This window comes from Salvelinus alpinus, chromosome 35 (assembly GCF_045679555.1).
Source record: "Salvelinus alpinus chromosome 35, SLU_Salpinus.1, whole genome shotgun sequence".
NCBI lineage: Eukaryota > Metazoa > Chordata > Actinopteri > Salmoniformes > Salmonidae > Salvelinus > Salvelinus alpinus.
Genome location: NC_092120.1, coordinates 1,965,843 through 1,986,924, shown reverse-complemented (window position 1 = coordinate 1,986,924; position 21,082 = coordinate 1,965,843). Strand labels below are relative to the sequence as shown.

Sequence of the window (21,082 nt, the reverse complement as noted above, 5' to 3'; positions counted from 1 at the left end):
CTTGGGGTCCAAACAAAATAAAACAGTACATCATACAACACATTATTACACCACTACTCTACCACTACATTCAGTATCTACAATACAAAATGGATAATACCACAATACAACAACATTACAATGTGTGTGCGTCTCTTTACAGTCCACGTTGTTGCATAAGGTGTAGTTTTATCTGTTTTTCAAATCAGATTTTTACTGCTTGCATGAGTTAATTGATGTGCAATAGAGTTCCATGTAGTCATGGCTCTGTGTAGTACTGTGTGTTTATCGGTGTCTGTTCTGGACTTGGAGACTGAAGAGACCCCTGGTCCCCTGGCCCCTGCATGGGTGTCTGAGCTGTGTGCTAGTCATTTGAACAGACAGCTTGGTGCTTTCATAATTTCAGCATCATACCTCTCACAAAGACAAGTAGTACTAGTGATGCAGTCAATGTCTCCTCTACTTTGAGCCATGAGAGATCGACATGCATGTTATTGATGTCAGCTCTCTGTGTACATTTAAGGACCAGCCGTGCTGCTCTGTTCTGGGGCAACTGTAATTTGCCGATGTCCCTCTTTGTGGCACTTTACCATATGACTGGGCAGTAGTCCAGCTGCAACAAAACTAGGGCCTGTAGGACTTGTTTTGTTGATAGCGATGTCAAGAAAGCAGAGCAGCACTTTATTACGCACAGACCTCTCCACATTTTTGCTACCGTTGCATCAATATGTTTTGACTGACAGTTTCTAATCCAGGATTACACATTATTCATTACAATATTAAGTTGAGGTTTAGGGTTTAGTGAATGGTTAGTCGAAGTTTTAGAAATATTTAGGACTAGCTAATTACTTGTCATCCATTCTAAAACTGACAGCAGGTCTTTGTTGTGTTGCAGTGATTTCACTTCCTGTGGTAGCTGACGTGTATGATGTTGAGTCATCAGCATAAATAGACACACAGGCTTTGCTCAGTGCCAGTGGCATGTCATTAGTAAAGATTTAAAAAAGTAAGGGGCCTAGTCAGCTGCCACCATTTTTTCCAAAAGTTTACTAAGGGTTGGTAGCAGGTTGATTGGTTGCCTGTTTGAACCAGTAAAAGGGGCTTTACTATTCTTGGGTAGCGGAATCACTATTCTTGGGTAGCGGAATCACTTTTGCTTCTCTCCAGGCCTGAGGGCACACACTTTCCTGTAGGCTTTGATTGAAGAGATTAAATAAGAGTGGCAATATAGTCCACCATCATCCTTAGTAATTTTCCATCCAAGTTGTAAGACCCAGGTGGTTTGTCATTGTTGATAGACAACAATCATTTTTTCACCTCTTCCACACTCACTTTACAGAATTCAAAATTACAATGTTTGTCCTTCATAATTTAGTCAGTTATTCATGGATGTGTAGGGGCAGAGTTTGTTGTTGGCTACATGCCTACATTTTCTAATCTTGCCAATGAAAAAATAATTTAAATAGTTGGCAATATCAGTGGGTTTTGTGATGAATGAGCCATCTGATTCAATGAAGGATGGAGCTGAGTTTGGCTTTTTGCCCAAAATTTCATTAAGGTGCTCCAAAGCTTTTTACTGTCATCCTTTATCTTTGTTTCATAGTAAAAAAAAATCATATTTTTTGTTTAGTTAAGTAAAATGTTTTATTTTATTTAACCTTTATTTAATTATGCAAGTCAGTTAAGAACAGAATCTTATTTACAATGTCGGCCTACCAAAAGTCAAAAGGCCTCATGTGGGGACGGAGGCTGGGATTAAAAATATAGGACAAAACACACATCACGACAAGAGAGACACAACATAAAGAGAGACCGAAGACAACACAGCATGATAGCACATGACATGACAACACAGCATGGTAGCAACAACACTCAATTTACAGTAAGTTTGCCAATCGGCTGTGCAGCTAGACTTATTTGCCATTCCTTTTGCCTCATCCCTCAACCAGGGATTTAACAGTTTTTACATTCATTTTCCTAATGGGTGCATGCCTATTAGTAACTGGAATAAGCAATTTCATCAAGTGCAACGTCCGGTTGCTCCTCATTACAAACCACAGACCAGCAAATATTATTTACATCTTCAACATAGGAATCATTACAAAACCTCGGTAGGATCTCTTATACACTATATTAGGCCCAGCCTTTGGTTTTCCTAGATATAACTTCTATATTTTGATCACTATATCTGATGGATGTGTAGATTTATGCAGCATTAGTAAAGATGTGATCAATACATTTGGATGATTTCATTCCTGTGCTGTTTGTAAATACAGTGGTAGGTTGATTGATAACCTGAACCAGGTTGCAGGCACTTGTTATAGTTTGAGGCTTTGTCTTGAGTGGACAGCTTGATGAATGCCCGTAAATGTTTAGGTTACCCAGAAAATATACCTCTCTGTTGATATCACATACATTATCAAGCATTTCACACATATTGTTCAGATAGTGACTGTTAGCACTTGGTTGGATTGTGGTTGGGTTAACTGTACCTGATATACAGTATGTGATGTGGTTGTGTTAGCTATACCTGATCTCAGGGTTGGGGTTGTGTTAGCTATACCTGATCTCAGGGTTGGAGTTGTGTTAGCTATACCTGATCTCAGGGTTGGGGTTGTGTTAGCTGTACCTGATTTCAGGGTTGGGGTTGTGTTAGCGCTACCTGATCTCAGGGTCGGGGTTGTGTTATCTGTACCTGATCTCAGGGTCGGGGTTGTGTTAGCTATACCTGATCTCAGGGTTGGGGTTGTGTTAGCTATACCTGATCTCAGGGTCGGGGTTGTGTTAGCTGTACCTGATCTCAGGGTTGGGGTTGTGTTATCTGTACCTGATCTCAGGGTTGGGGTTGTGTTATCTGTACCTGATCTCAGGGTCGGGGTTGTGTTAGCTATACCTGATCTCAGGGTCGGGGTTGTGTTAGCTATACCTGATCTCAGGGTCGGGGTTGTGTTAGCTGTACCTGATCTCAGGGTCGGGGTTGTGTTATCTGTACCTGATCTCAGGGTCGGGGTTGTGTTAGCTATACGTGATCTCAGGGTCGGGGTTGTGTTAGCTATACGTGATCTCAGGGTCGGGGTTGTGTTAGCTATACCTGATTTCAGGTTTGGGGTTGTGTTAGCTATACCTGATTTCAGGTTTGGGGTTGTGTTAGCTATACCTGATTTCAGGTTTGGGGTTGTGTTAGCTATACCTGATTTCAGGTTTGGGGTTGTGTTAGCTATACCTGATTTCAGGTTTGGGGTTGTGTTAGCTATACCTGATTTCAGGTTTGGGGTTGTGTTAGCTATACCTGATCTCAGGGTCGGGGTTGTGTTAGCTCTACCTGATCTCGGGGTCGGGGTTGTGTTAGCTATACCTGATTTCGGGGTCGAGGTCGTGTTAGCTATACCTGATCTCGGGGTCGGGGTCGTGTTAGCTATACCTGATCTCGGGGTCGGGGTCGTGTTAGCTATACCTGATCTCAGGGTCGGGGTCGTGTTAGCTATACCTGATCTCAGGGTCGGGGTTGTGTTAGCTATACCTGATCTCAGGTTTGGGGTTGTGTTAGCTGTACCTGATTTCAGGGTTGGGGTTGTGTTAGCTCTACCTGATCTCAGGGTTGGGGTTGTGTTAGCTCTACCTGATCTCAGGGTCGGGGTTGTGTTAGCTATACCTGATCTCAGGGTCGGGGTTGTGTTAGCTATACCTGATCTCAGGGTCGGGGTTGTGTTATCTGTACCTGATCTCAGGGTCGGGGTTGTGTTAGCTATACCTGATCTCAGGGTCGGGGTTGTGTTAGCTGTACCTGATCTCAGGGTCGGGGTTGTGTTATCTGTACCTGATCTCAGGGTCGGGGTTGTGTTATCTGTACCTGATCTCAGGGTCGGGGTTGTGTTAGCTCTACCTGATCTCAGGGTCGGGGTTGTGTTAGCTCTACCTGATCTCAGGGTCGGGGTTGTGTTAGCTATACCTCATCTCAGGGTCGGGGTTGTGTTAGCTCTACCTGATCTCAGGGTCGGGGTTGTGTTAGCTATACCTGATTTCGGGGTCGAGGTCGTGTTAGCTATACCTGATCTCGGGGTCGGGGTCGTGTTAGCTATACCTGATCTCGGGGTCGGGGTCGTGTTAGCTATACCTGATCTCAGGGTCGGGGTCGTGTTAGCTATACCTGATCTCAGGGTCGGGGTTGTGTTAGCTATACCTGATCTCAGGTTTGGGGTTGTGTTAGCTGTACCTGATTTCAGGGTTGGGGTTGTGTTAGCTCTACCTGATCTCAGGGTTGGGGTTGTGTTAGCTCTACCTGATCTCAGGGTCGGGGTTGTGTTAGCTATACCTGATCTCAGGGTCGGGGTTGTGTTAGCTATACCTGATCTCAGGGTCGGGGTTGTGTTATCTGTACCTGATCTCAGGGTCGGGGTTGTGTTAGCTATACCTGATCTCAGGGTCGGGGTTGTGTTAGCTGTACCTGATCTCAGGGTCGGGGTTGTGTTATCTGTACCTGATCTCAGGGTCGGGGTTGTGTTATCTGTACCTGATCTCAGGGTCGGGGTTGTGTTATCTGTACCTGATCTCAGGGTCGGGGTTGTGTTAGCTCTACCTGATCTCAGGGTCGGGGTTGTGTTAGCTATACCTCATCTCAGGGTCGGGGTTGTGTTAGCTATACCTGATCTCAGGCTCGGGGTTGTGTTAGCTATACCTGATTTCAGGGTTGCGGTTGTGTTAGCTCTACCTGATCTCAGGGTCGGGGGTTGTGTTAGCTCTACCTGATCTCAGGGTCGGGGTTGTGTTAGCTCTACCTGATCTCAGGGTCGGGGTTGTGTTAGCTCTACCTGATTTCAGGGTCGCGGTTGTGTTAGCTCTACCTGATCTCAGGGCGCGGGTTGTGTTAGCTATACCTGATCTCAGGGTCGGGGTTGTGTTAGCTATACCTGATCTCAGGGTCAGGGTTGTGTTAGCTATACCTGATCTCAGGGTCGGGGTTGTGTTAGCTATACCTGATCTCAGGGTCGGGGTTGTGTTAGCTCTACCTGATTTCAGGGTCGCGGTTGTGTTAGCTCTACCTGATCTCAGGGTCGGGGTTGTGTTAGCTATACCTGATCTCAGGGTCGGGGTTGTGTTAGCTATACCTGATCTCAGGGTCGGGGTTGTGTTAGCTCTACCTGATCTCAGGGTCGCGGTTGTGTTAGCTCTACCTGATCTCAGGGTCGGGGTTGTGTTAGCTCTACCTGATCTCAGGGTCGGGGTTGTGTTAGCTCTACCTGATCTCAGGGTCAGGGTTGTGTTAGCTATACCTGATCTCAGGGTCGGGGTTGTGTTAGCTATACCTGATCTCAGGGTCGGGGTTGTGTTAGCTCTACCTGATTTCAGGGTCGCGGTTGTGTTAGCTCTACCTGATCTCAGGGTCGGGGTTGTGTTAGCTATACCTGATCTCAGGGTCGGGGTTGTGTTAGCTATACCTGATCTCAGGGTCGGGGTTGTGTTAGCTCTACCTGATCTCAGGGTCGGGGTTGTGTTAGCTCTACCTGATCTCAGGGTCGGGGTTGTGTTAGCTCTACCTGATCTCAGGGTCGGGGTTGTGTTAGCTCTACCTGATCTCAGGGTCGGGGTTGTGTTAGCTCTACCTGATCTCAGGGTTGGGGTTGTGTTAGCTCTACCTGATCTCAGGGTTGGGGTTGTGTTAGCTCTACCTGATCTCAGGGTTGGGGTTGTGTTAGCTCTACCTGATTTCAGGGTCGGGGTTGTGTTAGCTGTACCTGATCTCACGGTCGGGGTTGTGTTAGCTCTACCTGATCTCAGGGTCGCGGTTGTGTTAGCTCTACCTGATCTCAGGGCGCGGGTTGTGTTAGCTATACCTGATCTCAGGGCGCGGGTTGTGTTAGCTATACCTGATCTCAGGGTCGGGGTTGTGTTAGCTATACCTGATCTCAGGGTCAGGGTTGTGTTAGCTATACCTGATCTCAGGGTCGGGGTTGTGTTAGCTATACCTGATCTCAGGGTCGGAGTTGTGTTAGCTATACCTGATCTCAGGTTTGGGGTTGTGTTAGCTGTACCTGATTTCAGGGTTGGGGTTGTGTTAGCGCTACCTGATCTCAGGGTCGGGGTTGTGTTAGCGCTACCTGATCTCAGGGTCGGGGTTGTGTTAGCTATACCTGATTTCAGGGTCGGGGTTGTGTTAGCTCTACCTGATCTCAGGGTTGGGGTTGTGTTAGCTCTACCTGATCTCAGGGTTGCGGTTGTGTTATCTGTACCTGATTTCAGGGTCGGGGTTGTGTTAGCTCTACCTGATCTCAGGGTTGGGGTTGTGTTAGCTCTACCTGATCTCAGGGTTGGGGTTGTGTTAGCTCTACCTGATCTCAGGGTTGGGGTTGTGTTAGCTCTACCTGATCTCAGGGTTGGGGTTGTGTTAGCTCTACCTGATTTCAGGGTCGGGGTTGTGTTAGCTGTACCTGATCTCACGGTCGGGGTTGTGTTAGCTATACCTGATCTCAGGGTCGGGGTTGTGTTAGCTCTACCTGATTTCAGGGTCGCGGTTGTGTTAGCTCTACCTGATCTCAGGGTCGGGGTTGTGTTAGCTATACCTGATCTCAGGGTCGGGGTTGTGTTAGCTCTACCTGATCTCAGGGTTGGGGTTGTGTTAGCTCTACCTGATCTCAGGGTTGGGGTTGTGTTAGCTCTACCTGATCTCAGGGTTGGGGTTGTGTTAGCTCTACCTGATTTCAGGGTTGGGGTTGTGTTAGCTGTACCTGATCTCACGGTCGGGGTTGTGTTAGCTATACCTGATCTCAGGGTCGCGGTTGTGTTAGCTCTACCTGATCTCAGGGTCGGGGTTGTGTTAGCTGTACCTGATCTCAGGGTCGGGGTTGTGTTATCTGTACCTGATCTCAGGGTCGGCGTTGTGTTATCTGTACCTGATCTCAGGGTCGGGGTTGTGTTAGCTCTACCTGATCTCAGGGTCGGGGTTGTGTTAGCTATACCTGATCTCAGGGTCGGGGTTGTGTTAGCTATACCTGATCTCAGGGTCGGGGTTGTGTTAGCTATACCTGAACTCAGGGTCGGGGTTGTGTTAGCTATACCTGATTTCAGGGTTGCGGTTGTGTTAGCTCTACCTGATCTCAGGGTCGGGGTTGTGTTAGCTATACCTGATCTCAGGGTCGGGGTTGTGTTAGCTGTACCTGATCTCAGGGTCGGGGTTGTGTTAGCTCTACCTGATCTCAGGGTCGGGGTTGTGTTAGCTCTACCTGATCTCAGGGTCGGGGTTGTGTTAGCTCTACCTGATCTCAGGGTCGGGGTTGTGTTATCTGTACCTGATTTCAGGGTCGGGGTTGTGTTATCTGTACCTGATTTCAGGGTCGGGGTTGTGTTAGCTCTACCTGATCTCAGGGTGGGGGTTGTGTTAGCTCTACCTGATCTCAGGGTTGGGGTTGTGTTAGCTCTACCTGATCTCAGGGTTGGGGTTGTGTTAGCTCTACCTGATCTCAGGGTTGGGGTTGTGTTAGCTCTACCTGATTTCAGGGTTGGGGTTGTGTTAGCTGTACCTGATCTCACGGTCGGGGTTGTGTTAGCTATACCTGATCTCAGGGTCGGGGTTGTGTTAGCTCTACCTGATTTCAGGGTCGCGGTTGTGTTAGCTCTACCTGATCTCAGGGTCGGGGTTGTGTTAGCTATACCTGATCTCAGGGTCGGGGTTGTGTTAGCTATACCTGATCTCAGGGTCGGGGTTGTGTTAGCTATACCTGATATCAGAGTGGGGGTTGTGTTAGCTCTACCTGATCTCAGGGTTGCGGTTGTGTTAGCTCTACCTGATCTCAGGGTCGGGGTTGTGTTAGCTCTACCTGATCTCAGGGTCGGGGTTGTGTTAGCTCTACCTGATCTCAGGGTCGGGGTTGTGTTATCTGTACCTGATCTCAGGGTCGGGGTTGTGTTAGCTATACCTGATCTCAGGGTTGGGGTTGTGTTAGCTATACCTGATCTCAGGGTTGGAGTTGTGTTAGCTATACCTGATCTCAGGGTTGGGGTTGTGTTAGCTGTACCTGATTTCAGGGTTGGGGTTGTGTTAGCGCTACCTGATCTCAGGGTTGGGGTTGTGTTATCTGTACCTGATCTCAGGGTCGGGGTTGTGTTAGCTATACCTGATCTCAGGGTCGGGGTTGTGTTAGCTATACCTGATCTCAGGGTCGGGGTTGTGTTAGCTGTACCTGATCTCAGGGTCGGGGTTGTGTTATCTGTACCTGATCTCAGGGTCGGGGTTGTGTTAGCTATACGTGATCTCAGGGTCGGGGTTGTGTTAGCTATACCTGATTTCAGGTTCGGGGTTGTGTTAGCTATACCTGATTTCAGGTTTGGGGTTGTGTTAGCTATACCTGATTTCAGGTTTGGGGTTGTGTTAGCTATACCTGATCTCAGGGTCGGGGTTGTGTTAGCTCTACCTGATCTCAGGGTCGGGGTTGTGTTAGCTATACCTGATTTCGGGGTCGAGGTCGTGTTAGCTATACCTGATCTCGGGGTCGGGGTCGTGTTAGCTATACCTGATCTCGGGGTCGGGGTCGTGTTAGCTATACCTGATCTCGGGGTCGGGGTCGTGTTAGCTATACCTGATCTCGGGGTCGGGGTTGTGTTAGCTATACCTGATCTCAGGGTTGGAGTTGTGTTAGCTATACCTGATCTCAGGTTTGGGGTTGTGTTAGCTGTACCTGATTTCAGGGTTGGGGTTGTGTTAGCTCTACCTGATCTCAGGGTTGGGGTTGTGTTAGCTATACCTGATCTCAGGGTCGGGGTTGTGTTAGCTATACCTGATCTCAGGGTCGGGGTTGTGTTATCTGTACCTGATCTCAGGGTCGGGGTTGTGTTAGCTCTACCTGATCTCAGGGTCGGGGTTGTGTTAGCTATACCTCATCACAGGGTCGGGGTTGTGTTAGCTATACCTGATCTCAGGGTCGGGGTTGTGTTAGCTATACCTGATTTCAGGGTTGCGGTTGTGTTAGCTCTACCTGATCTCAGGGTCGGGGGTTGTGTTAGCTCTACCTGATCTCAGGGTCGGGGTTGTGTTAGCTCTACCTGATCTCAGGGTCGGGGTTGTGTTAGCTCTACCTGATTTCAGGGTCGCGGTTGTGTTAGCTCTACCTGATCTCAGGGCGCGGGTTGTGTTAGCTATACCTGATCTCAGGGTCGGGGTTGTGTTAGCTATACCTGATCTCAGGGTCAGGGTTGTGTTAGCTATACCTGATCTCAGGGTCGGGGTTGTGTTAGCTATACCTGATCTCAGGGTCGGAGTTGTGTTAGCTATACCTGATCTCAGGTTTGGGGTTGTGTTAGCTGTACCTGATTTCAGGGTCGGGGTTGTGTTAGCGCTACCTGATCTCAGGGTCGGGGTTGTGTTAGCGCTACCTGATCTCAGGGTCGGGGTTGTGTTAGCTATACCTGATTTCAGGGTCGGGGTTGTGTTAGCTCTACCTGATCTCAGGGTTGGGGTTGTGTTAGCTCTACCTGATCTCAGGGTTGCGGTTGTGTTATCTGTACCTGATTTCAGGGTCGGGGTTGTGTTAGCTCTACCTGATCTCAGGGTTGGGGTTGTGTTAGCTCTACCTGATCTCAGGGTTGGGGTTGTGTTAGCTCTACCTGATCTCAGGGTTGGGGTTGTGTTAGCTCTACCTGATCTCAGGGTTGGGGTTGTGTTAGCTCTACCTGATTTCAGGGTCGGGGTTGTGTTAGCTGTACCTGATCTCACGGTCGGGGTTGTGTTAGCTATACCTGATCTCAGGGTCGGGGTTGTGTTAGCTCTACCTGATTTCAGGGTCGCGGTTGTGTTAGCTCTACCTGATCTCAGGGTCGGGGTTGTGTTAGCTATACCTGATCTCAGGGTCGGGGTTGTGTTAGCTATACCTGATCTCAGGGTCGGGGTTGTGTTAGCTCTACCTGATCTCAGGGTCGGGGTTGTGTTAGCTCTACCTGATCTCAGGGTCGGGGTTGTGTTAGCTCTACCTGATCTCAGGGTCGGGGTTGTGTTAGCTCTACCTGATCTCAGGGTCGGGGTTGTGTTAGCTCTACCTGATCTCAGGGTTGGGGTTGTGTTAGCTCTACCTGATCTCAGGGTCGGGGTTGTGTTAGCTCTACCTGATTTCAGGGTCGGGGTTGTGTTAGCTGTACCTGATCTCACGGTCGGGGTTGTGTTAGCTCTACCTGATCTCAGGGTCGGGGTTGTGTTAGCTCTACCTGATCTCAGGGTCGGGGTTGTGTTAGCTCTACCTGATTTCAGGGTCGCGGTTGTGTTAGCTCTACCTGATCTCAGGGTCGGAGTTGTGTTAGCTATACCTGATCTCAGGTTTGGGGTTGTGTTAGCTGTACCTGATTTCAGGGTTGGGGTTGTGTTAGCGCTACCTGATCTCAGGGTCGGGGTTGTGTTAGCGCTACCTGATCTCAGGGTCGGGGTTGTGTTAGCTATACCTGATTTCAGGGTCGGGGTTGTGTTAGCTCTACCTGATCTCAGGGTTGGGGTTGTGTTAGCTCTACCTGATCTCAGGGTTGCGGTTGTGTTATCTGTACCTGATTTCAGGGTCGGGGTTGTGTTAGCTCTACCTGATCTCAGGGTTGGGGTTGTGTTAGCTCTACCTGATCTCAGGGTTGGGGTTGTGTTAGCTCTACCTGATCTCAGGGTTGGGGTTGTGTTAGCTCTACCTGATCTCAGGGTTGGGGTTGTGTTAGCTCTACCTGATTTCAGGGTCGGGTTGTGTTAGCTGTACCTGATCTCACGGTCGGGGTTGTGTTAGCTCTACCTGATCTCAGGGTCGGGGTTGTGTTAGCTCTACCTGATTTCAGGGTCGCGGTTGTGTTAGCTCTACCTGATCTCAGGGTCGGGGTTGTGTTAGCTATACCTGATCTCAGGGTCGGGGTTGTGTTAGCTCTACCTGATCTCAGGGTCGGGGTTGTGTTAGCTCTACCTGATCTCAGGGTCGGGGTTGTGTTAGCTCTACCTGATCTCAGGGTCGGGGTTGTGTTAGCTCTACCTGATCTCAGGGTCGGGGTTGTGTTAGCTCTACCTGATCTCAGGGTTGGGGTTGTGTTAGCTCTACCTGATCTCAGGGTTGGGGTTGTGTTAGCTCTACCTGATCTCAGGGTTGGGGTTGTGTTAGCTCTACCTGATCTCAGGGTTGGGGTTGTGTTAGCTCTACCTGATTTCAGGGTTGGGGTTGTGTTAGCTGTACCTGATCTCACGGTCGGGGTTGTGTTAGCTATACCTGATCTCAGGGTCGCGGTTGTGTTAGCTCTACCTGATCTCAGGGTCGGGGTTGTGTTAGCTGTACCTGATCTCAGGGTCGGGGTTGTGTTATCTGTACCTGATCTCAGGGTCGGCGTTGTGTTATCTGTACCTGATCTCAGGGTCGGCGTTGTGTTATCTGTACCTGATCTCAGGGTCGGGGTTGTGTTAGCTATACCTGATCTCAGGGTCGGGGTTGTGTTAGCTATACCTGATCTCAGGGTCGGGGTTGTGTTAGCTATACCTGATCTCAGGGTCGGGGTTGTGTTAGCTATACCTGATTTCAGGGTTGCGGTTGTGTTAGCTCTACCTGATCTCAGGGTCGGGGTTGTGTTAGCTATACCTGATCTCAGGGTCGGGGTTGTGTTACCTGTACCTGATCTCAGGGTCGGGGTTGTGTTAGCTCTACCTGATCTCAGGGTCGGGGTTGTGTTAGCTCTACCTGATCTCAGGGTCGGGGTTGTGTTATCTGTACCTGATCTCAGGGTCGGGGTTGTGTTATCTGTACCTGATTTCAGGGTCGGGGTTGTGTTATCTGTACCTGATTTCAGGGTCGGGGTTGTGTTAGCTCTACCTGATCTCAGGGTGGGGGTTGTGTTAGCTCTACCTGATCTCAGGGTTGGGGTTGTGTTAGCTCTACCTGATCTCAGGGTTGGGGTTGTGTTAGCTCTACCTGATCTCAGGGTTGGGGTTGTGTTAGCTCTACCTGATTTCAGGGTTGGGGTTGTGTTAGCTGTACCTGATCTCACGGTCGGGGTTGTGTTAGCTATACCTGATCTCAGGGTCGGGGTTGTGTTAGCTCTACCTGATTTCAGGGTCGCGGTTGTGTTAGCTCTACCTGATCTCAGGGTCGGGGTTGTGTTAGCTATACCTGATCTCAGGGTCGGGGTTGTGTTAGCTATACCTGATCTCAGGGTCGGGGTTGTGTTAGCTATACCTGATATCAGAGTGGGGGTTGTGTTAGCTCTACCTGATCTCAGGGTTGCGGTTGTGTTAGCTCTACCTGATCTCAGGGTCGGGGTTGTGTTAGCTCTACCTGATCTCAGGGTCGGGGTTGTGTTAGCTCTACCTGATCTCAGGGTCGGGGTTGAGTTATCTCTACCTGATCTCAGGGTCGGGGTTGTGTTAGCTATACCTGATTTCAGGGTTGGGGTTGTGTTAGCTATACCTGATCTCAGGTTCGGGGTTGTGTTAGCTATACCTGATCTCAGGGTCGGGGTTGTGTTAGCTATACGTGATCTCAGGGTCGGGGTTGTGTTAGCTATACCTGATCTCAGGATCGGGGTTGTGTTAGCTATACGTGATCTCAGGGTCGGGGTTGTGTTAGCTCTACCTGATTTCAGGGTCGGGGTTGTGTTAGCTATACGTGATCTCAGGGTTGGGGTTGTGTTAGCTATACCTGATCTCAGGGTTGGGGTTGTGTTAGCTATACGTGATCTCAGGGTTGGGGTTGTGTTAGCTATACGTGATCTCAGGGTCGGGGTTGTGTTAGCTCTACCTGATTTCAGGGTTGGGGTTGTGTTAGCTATACGTGATCTCAGGGTTGGGGTTGTGTTAGCTATACGTGATTTCAGGTTTTGGGTTGTGTTAGCTATACCTGATCTCAGGGTTGGGGTTGTGTTAGCTCTACCTGATCTCAGGGTCGGGGTTGTGTTAGCTCTACCTGATCTCAGGGTCGGGGTTGTGTTAGCTATACCTGATCTCAGGGTCGGGGTTGTGTTAGCTATACCTGATCTCAGGGTCGGGGTTGTGTTAGCTATACCTGATTTCAGGGTTGCGGTTGTGTTAGCTCTACCTGATCTCAGGGTCGGGGTTGTGTTAGCTATACCTGATCTCAGGGTCGGGGTTGTGTTAGCTGTACCTGATCTCAGGGTTGGGGTTGTGTTAGCTCTACCTGATCTCAGGGTTGGGGTTGTGTTAGCTCTACCTGATCTCAGGGTCGGGGTTGTGTTATCTGTACCTGATTTCAGGGTCGGGGTTGTGTTATCTGTACCTGATTTCAGGGTCGGGGTTGTGTTATCTGTACCTGATTTCAGGGTCGGGGTTGTGTTAGCTCTACCTGATCTCAGGGTTGGGGTTGTGTTAGCTCTACCTGATCTCAGGGTTGGGGTTGTGTTAGCTCTACCTGATCTCAGGGTTGGGGTTGTGTTAGCTCTACCTGATTTCAGGGTTGGGGTTGTGTTAGCTGTACCTGATCTCACGGTCGGGGTTGTGTTAGCTATACCTGATCTCAGGGTCGGGGTTGTGTTAGCTCTACCTGATTTCAGGGTCGCGGTTGTGTTAGCTCTACCTGATCTCAGGGTCGGGGTTGTGTTAGCTATACCTGATCTCAGGGTCGGAGTTGTGTTAGCTATACCTGATCTCAGGGTCGGGGTTGTGTTAGCTCTACCTGATCTCAGGGTCGGGGTTGTGTTAGCTCTACCTGATCTCAGGGTTGGGGTTGTGTTAGCTCTACCTGATCTCAGGGTTGGGGTTGTGTTAGCTCTACCTGATCTCAGGGTTGGGGTTGTGTTAGCTCTACCTGATCTCAGGGTTGGGGTTGTGTTAGCTCTACCTGATCTCAGGGTTGGGGTTGTGTTAGCTATACGTGATCTCAGGGTTGCGGTTGTGTTAGCTATACCTGATCTCACGGTCGGGGTTGTGTTAGCTATACCTGATCTCAGGGTCGCGGTTGTGTTAGCTCTACCTGATCTCAGGGTCGGGGTTGTGTTAGCTATACCTGATCTCAGGGTCGCGGTTGTGTTAGCTCTACCTGATCTCAGGGTCGGGGTTGTGTTAGCTATACCTGATCTCAGGGTCGGGGTTGTGTTAGCTCTACCTGATCTCAGGGTCGGGGTTGTGTTATCTCTACCTGATCTCAGGGTTGGGGTTGTGTTAGCTCTACCTGATTTCAGGGTTGGGGTTGTGTTAGCTGTACCTGATCTCACGGTCGGGGTTGTGTTAGCTATACCTGATCTCAGGGTCGGGGTTGTGTTAGCTCTACCTGATTTCAGGGTCGCGGTTGTGTTAGCTCTACCTGATCTCAGGGTCGGGGTTGTGTTAGCTATACCTGATCTCAGGGTCGGGGTTGTGTTAGCTATACCTGATCTCAGGGTCGGGGTTGTGTTAGCTATACCTGATATCAGAGTGGGGGTTGTGTTAGCTCTACCTGATCTCAGGGTTGCGGTTGTGTTAGCTCTACCTGATCTCAGGGTCGGGGTTGTGTTAGCTCTACCTGATCTCAGGGTCGGGGTTGTGTTAGCTCTACCTGATCTCAGGGTCGGGGTTGAGTTATCTCTACCTGATCTCAGGGTCGGGGTTGTGTTAGCTATACCTGATTTCAGGGTTGGGGTTGTGTTAGCTATACCTGATCTCAGGTTCGGGGTTGTGTTAGCTATACCTGATCTCAGGGTCGGGGTTGTGTTAGCTATACGTGATCTCAGGGTCGGGGTTGTGTTAGCTATACCTGATCTCAGGATCGGGGTTGTGTTAGCTATACGTGATCTCAGGGTCGGGGTTGTGTTAGCTCTACCTGATTTCAGGGTCGGGGTTGTGTTAGCTATACGTGATCTCAGGGTTGGGGTTGTGTTAGCTATACCTGATCTCAGGGTTGGGGTTGTGTTAGCTATACGTGATCTCAGGGTTGGGGTTGTGTTAGCTATACGTGATCTCAGGGTCGGGGTTGTGTTAGCTCTACCTGATTTCAGGGTTGGGGTTGTGTTAGCTATACGTGATCTCAGGGTTGGGGTTGTGTTAGCTATACGTGATTTCAGGTTTTGGGTTGTGTTAGCTATACCTGATCTCAGGGTTGCGGTTGTGTTAGCTCTACCTGATCTCAGGGTCGGGGTTGTGTTAGCTCTACCTGATCTCAGGGTCGGGGTTGTGTTAGCTATACCTGATCTCAGGGTCGGGGTTGTGTTAGCTATACCTGATCTCAGGGTTGGGGTTGTGTTAGCTATACCTGATTTCAGGGTTGCGGTTGTGTTAGCTCTACCTGATCTCAGGGTCGGGGTTGTGTTAGCTATACCTGATCTCAGGGTCGGGGTTGTGTTAGCTGTACCTGATCTCAGGGTCGGGGTTGTGTTAGCTCTACCTGATCTCAGGGTCGGGGTTGTGTTAGCTCTACCTGATCTCAGGGTCGGGGTTGTGTTATCTGTACCTGATTTCAGGGTCGGGGTTGTGTTATCTGTACCTGATTTCAGGGTCGGGGTTGTGTTATCTGTACCTGATTTCAGGGTCGGGGTTGTGTTAGCTCTACCTGATCTCAGGGTTGGGGTTGTGTTAGCTCTACCTGATCTCAGGGTTGGGGTTGTGTTAGCTCTACCTGATCTCAGGGTTGGGGTTGTGTTAGCTCTACCTGATTTCAGGGTTGGGGTTGTGTTAGCTGTACCTGATCTCACGGTCGGGGTTGTGTTAGCTATACCTGATCTCAGGGTCGGGGTTGTGTTAGCTCTACCTGATTTCAGGGTCGAGGTTGTGTTAGCTCTACCTGATCTCAGGGTCGGGGTTGTGTTAGCTATACCTGATCTCAGGGTCGGGGTTGTGTTAGCTATACCTGATCTCAGGGTCGGGGTTGTGTTAGCTCTACCTGATCTCAGGGTCGGGGTTGTGTTAGCTCTACCTGATCTCAGGGTTGGGGTTGTGTTAGCTCTACCTGATCTCAGGGTTGGGGTTGTGTTAGCTCTACCTGATCTCAGGGTTGGGGTTGTGTTAGCTCTACCTGATCTCAGGGTTGGGGTTGTGTTAGCTCTACCTGATCTCAGGGTTGGGGTTGTGTTAGCTATACGTGATCTCAGGGTTGGGGTTGTGTTAGCTATACCTGATCTCACGGTCGGGGTTGTGTTAGCTATACCTGATCTCAGGGTCGCGGTTGTGTTAGCTCTACCTGATCTCAGGGTCGGGGTTGTGTTAGCTATACCTGATCTCAGGGTCGGGGTTGTGTTAGCTCTACCTGATCTCAGGGTCGGGGTTGTGTTAGCTCTACCTGATCTCAGGGTCGGGGTTGTGTTAGCTATACCTGATTTCAGGGTCGGGGTTGTGTTAGCTATACCTGATCTCAGGTTTGGGGTTGTGTTAGCTATACCTGATCTCAGGGTCGGGGTTGTGTTAGCTATACGTGATCTCAGGGTCGGGGTTGTGTTAGCTATACCTGATCTCAGGATTGGGGTTGTGTTAGCTATACCTGATCTCAGGATTGGGGTTGTGTTAGCTATACGTGATCTCAGGGTTGGGGTTGTGTTAGCTATACGTGATTTCAGGTTTGGGGTTGTGTTAGCTATACCTGATCTCAGGGTTGGGGTTGTGTTAGCTCTACCTGATCTCAGGGTTGGGGTTGTGTTAGCTCTACCTGATCTCAGGGTTGGGGTTGTGTTAGCTCTACCTGATCTCAGGGTCGGGGTTGTGTTAGCTATACCTGATCTCAGGGTTGGGGTTGTGTTAGCTATACGTGATTTCAGGGTTGGGGTTGTGTTAGCTGTACCTGATTTCAGGGTTGCGGTAGCGCAGGGCCTGTGCCAGCAGCTCAGAGGTCTGTTGGAAGCAGTGGCTCAGCTCGTCTAACTTCTGCTCCATGGAGATGATGCGCTGCTCCAGCTCCCGGTACGAGTTGTTCCAGTTGGCACTCAAGTCGCACATGATCATCTGCATCTGTTCACCATCAATCAACCAACCAACCAAACAAACAACCAAACATGATCATCTGCATCTGTTCACCATCAATCAACCAACCAACCAAACAAACAACCAAACATGATCATCTGCATCTGTTCACCATCAATCAACCAACCAACCAAACAAACAACCAAACATGATCATCTGCATCTGTTCACCATCAGTCAACCAACCAACCAAACAAACAACCAAACATGATCATCTGCATCTGTTCACCATCAATCAACCAACCAACCAAACAAACAACCAAACATGATCATCTGCATCTGTTCACCATCAATCAACCAACCAACCAAACAAACAACCAAACATGATCATCTGCATCTGGGGCCTGTTGCACAAAAGTAGAATTAAGACATCCGGGATAAATGACTCAGCTGAGCTCAATGAAGCCAAAACATGTGCGTCCAGGCTTAATTGGTTGCACAAAGACCAAGCCAGGATGAGCAGACACGGATTCATTAAGCCAGGTGAAACCAATCCTGGATAGGTGCGCGCTCACGGCTCACTCAAATAGACCCCGCCACAGATCACAGATTAACTGATTTACCATGGCAACTAGAGCCGCGTACTTTTCCCCGTCGGAAGCACAAATCCTCATGGAGGCATACGAGGAGGTAAAAGATATAATTAAGAAGAAAGGCAACACCGCCACAGTGATAAAGCAAAGAGAAAAAGCGTGGCTAAGTATTGCAGACCGCCTGAATGCGTAAGTAGTGCACAATTACACACTCACCGCTCCGCTGAAACATCACAATTACAATTCAAATATTTAATTCACATCTCCAAAAATGCAGTTGTACTGTAATTATGAAACGGTTAAATTTTTAATTGAAATGCACTGCAGATATGAGTGAAATTGTGTAAAGTAACTCCATCACACTGTATAAAGCTATGATACATTTTTTGATATTTTTACTGAAAACAAGACAAAAATACCAAGTAATTTTTTGCAGTGTGACTCCATTAAATGTGTGTGTGTGTGTGTGTGTGTGTGTGTGTGTAGATTAAACATGAACGGGCCAAAACGGACATGGCAGCAGGTCAAAATCAAATACAAGAACATTCTGCAGAATGGTATGGTCCCTGACTAATATTTAACAAAGCACAAGCATATATTGTACCCAGAAGGTGCCTGCTCACACATTGTCTGTACTGTTTTAGCAGTGAAAAAGAATACCCACAGACAAGGCACGGGTGGTGGGTCACCAAAGGCTGACCTTACCCCAGCAGAGGACATGGCCTTGGAGCTAAATAAAGGCAGGCCCGTCTTAGAGGGGATCCCTGGGGGGAAAGAGACGAGCATAGGTTCCTCCCAAGATGCCACCCGCTTCATTCAAGGTATGTCCTTCCATCTCTACATGGGATACAACCACATTCATATTGAATCAATTTGGACTGTCTGACTTTGGTTTACCTATTGCCTTGCAGTGTCTGGCAGCACTGTGTTCCTGTTAGAGCCACCAGCACAAGCACCAGACGATGCTGATCCAGTGAGTACTCCATCAAAGGCATACTGTAGGCCTGGCATGTCTTGTCTACTAGCTTCAATATGAATCCGATTAAATGTGATAGGGTGAAGGCCCCAGTGCAGCAGCAACAGCACATGATGGAGACGATGATGAGGAGGAGACCATCTCTCTGGATTCCAGAAGGCATGAGGTATCATGTTAAGACTGTGAAAGTACTATTTACTCTACAATGGTGAGGAGTCCTCATCAAAATCAAAAAATCTAATTTCTTTTACAGGACCCAGATGCTATACAGTGGGAAAACCAGCCTGGCAACATAGTGCGTATTAATAAAAGGACACCACATCCTGCCAAATTCCAGCTGCGCTAATTGTATTGTGTTCACAGAGCTCACAAGCTATCAGAAAGTTGTATGGCAACCACCTCCGGCGCCAAATAGAACTGGCAGACATAGACATTCAGTACAAGAAGAAAAAGATGGAAAATCTTGCACTGGAGTCCGAAATAAAAAAGAGGACAATTAGGAAACTGGACCTTGAAATAAAAAAACTTGAGAGGGAGGTGAGATATGCCTTCAATGTACACTGTATGCTAACTGTAACACAAATGTATTAATCATTATTTTTCTTTCCTCCCCCAGCTCCAAGAAGATGACACAGCTCAAAATAAAAATTAGGTATATTCTCGTAAAGTCAAGTGAGCCATGACATATGAGCTCTTATTGTGAGCACACAGGACGGTGGCATCTTTCTAAGTTTTTTTTTATTTTCCCAGCAATCAGTACAACCAAGTCATCGTTATAAGGCATCGCCCTCTTTTGCCCACCCCCCCAGCACCAGGTGTGGCCACTAGCCTATATGAAGGCCCAAAATTGTGTGTTCCTTTCTGCTCTGACAATGGCATGCCCATTCGTGCGAGATGTGGTGGATGAAGAAGCACTTGTGCTGAGGAGAGCCTTCAGGCGAGAAAGGGTCTTCAGGGACCGGTTGGACCCACTGGCCTTCCCTGATGACCATCTATATGAAAGATACAGGTTTTCTGCAGATGGCATCAGGTATCTATGCAGACTACTGGGTCCCAGGATTAAGCACCGCACTGCACGGAGCCATGCACTGAGTGTGGAGCAAATGGTTTGTGTGGCCTTGCGCTTTTTTGCTAGTGGAGCCTTCCTGTACTCAGTGGGGGATGCAGAACAGCTGAACAAGGCCACAATTTGCCGCACAATAAGGAGTGTGTGTCTGGCTATCAAAGCATTAGCAGATGTCTTCATCTCCTTCCCTGGCCACAGAAGACTCTGTGACATCAAAGAGGAGTTCTATAGGATTGCAGGTAAGAGGATCTACAAATTACAGGACAACTGTTAACACATAGTAGGATACTCATTACTTTGTGTGACAGGTTTCCCCAATGTCATTGGTGCAGTGGACTGCACACACATAAGGATAAAAGCCCCCTCAGGTGCCCATGAGGCCGATTTTGTGAATAGGAAATCCTTTCACAGCATTAATGTTCAGGTGAACATAACTTTTTGATATTGTCCATTGACGAACACTCTGCATTGCCAGTGATGTGCATTGATTGGTGTAATATTCCTCATCTTATGATTTCAGATGGTCTGCAATGCTGACTGTGTGATCAGCAATGTTGTGGCAAAATGGCCTGGCTCAGTCCATGACTCCAGAATCTTTCGGGCCTCTGAAATCTATCAGTGCCTATCACAAGGTAAGCCACACAACCCCTATTTATAACCATCATGGCTGTGTCAAGAATATCACTGTGTTTATGAGGTAGTAATGATGAGATTTTGTGTTGACAGGTGAATTCTCTGGTGTGTTGCTGGGAGACAGGGGGTATGGCTGCCAGCCTTTTCTCCTGACACCTTTCACAGACCCCCAGGAAGCACAGCAGGCCTACAACCATGCCCATGCCAGGACCAGGGCCAGAGTTGAAATGACCTTTGGCCTCCTGAAGGCACGCTTTCACTGCCTTCACAAATTAAGGGTCAGCCCTGTTAGGGCATGTGATATTACTGTGGCTTGTGCTGTCCTCCACAATGTGGCCTGCCTGAGGAAGGAGAGGGCCCCCAGAGTGCCACCAGCCATGGACTGGGACAATCCGGCAATCTTCCCTGATGACGACAGTGGTCGGCTGCTGAGGGACCAATATGTGTTGAATTATTTTAGTTAGTATGTGTGCTTTCAATTTTGGTTAAATATGTCCTGCGGTGGCAGAGGAATTTGGGTTTTTTTGGGTTCGTTTTTTGACGAATTTGGCCTCTTATGATGTTTGTGCGGTATACTGTGTGTAATACAAGGCTGCAGGGAGGCTACTGCATCCATTCATTTGTCTGTTCAGTTGATGTGTATGGATTTGTCCTGCATTTATTTTAGTGTGCAGACATGCAGGGTGTGTTATATACAGACCTTTGAATGTGTATGTATCATTTTGTATAATATGCTTGGATTCTGTGCTTTCCATCTTGTAGAGTCACTGTGACTTCAGTTTCGAAAGGAGCTGATGGTTTACCTGCTTTGTTTTGTCCTTATTCAATAAAGGAACATAATGTTACACATTGTGTTTTTATATTCATATGGAATGTGTATTTGTTTATATGACAGAGTACTAGGGCCACACTGAAGAAAAAGGATAAAGTCATAAATTTATGAGGCTGGTTCTTTCTGCAGAAAAGCTACATATTGTTTTTACAGTTTTGATACTTATGACAATGTGATACTTAATATTCTGGCACATC

At 48.4% G+C, this 21,082-nt stretch overlaps 2 protein-coding genes across 6 annotated transcripts in view; one reads left to right on the top strand and one right to left on the bottom strand.

Annotated features, from left to right (window-relative positions):
• kcnn4 (potassium intermediate/small conductance calcium-activated channel, subfamily N, member 4) overlaps positions 1-21,082 on the bottom strand; it is a 62,071-nt gene that overhangs the window by 3,224 nt on the left and 37,765 nt on the right. The window contains exon 8 of one of the 2 annotated variants that reach the window (XM_071383045.1): positions 16,668-16,834. The exons of the other annotated variant lie outside the window; for it this stretch is intronic. Within the exon in view, the coding sequence (XP_071239146.1) occupies positions 16,668-16,834 (167 nt within the window). The remainder of the gene's footprint in view (positions 1-16,667; positions 16,835-21,082) is intronic. 2 annotated transcript variants of the gene reach the window in all.
• Positions 16,961-20,921, top strand: LOC139563963 (putative nuclease HARBI1). 4 transcript variants are annotated; one of them, XM_071383064.1, is made up of 10 exons: positions 16,967-17,935; positions 18,023-18,199; positions 18,290-18,351; positions 18,434-18,520; positions 18,608-18,649; positions 18,718-18,891; positions 18,971-19,006; positions 19,105-19,659; positions 19,941-20,052; positions 20,147-20,921. In XM_071383064.1, exons 1-7 carry the CDS (start codon positions 17,872-17,874, stop codon positions 19,004-19,006), a joined length of 642 nt encoding a protein of 213 aa, XP_071239165.1. In that variant the 5' UTR covers positions 16,967-17,871; the 3' UTR covers positions 19,105-19,659; positions 19,941-20,052; positions 20,147-20,921. The 4 variants fall into 4 exon arrangements, with proteins under 4 accessions (XP_071239164.1, XP_071239165.1, XP_071239163.1 ...); XM_071383062.1 differs by adding an exon at positions 19,729-19,844 and having other exon boundaries at positions 16,986-17,935; positions 18,608-18,891; XM_071383063.1 differs by having other exon boundaries at positions 16,961-17,935; positions 18,718-19,006.

Coding starts and splice junctions, on each gene's coding strand:
- LOC139563963 (XM_071383062.1), top strand. CDS start 19,188: ATGAAGGCCCAAAATTGTGTGTTCCTTTCTGCTCTGACAATGGCATGC. Junction 19,660..19,728: donor GGAGTTCTATAGGATTGCAG/GTAAGAGGATCT, acceptor TTTGTGTGACAG/GTTTCCCCAATGTCATTGGT. Junction 19,845..19,940: donor TTCACAGCATTAATGTTCAG/GTGAACATAACT, acceptor TTATGATTTCAG/ATGGTCTGCAATGCTGACTG.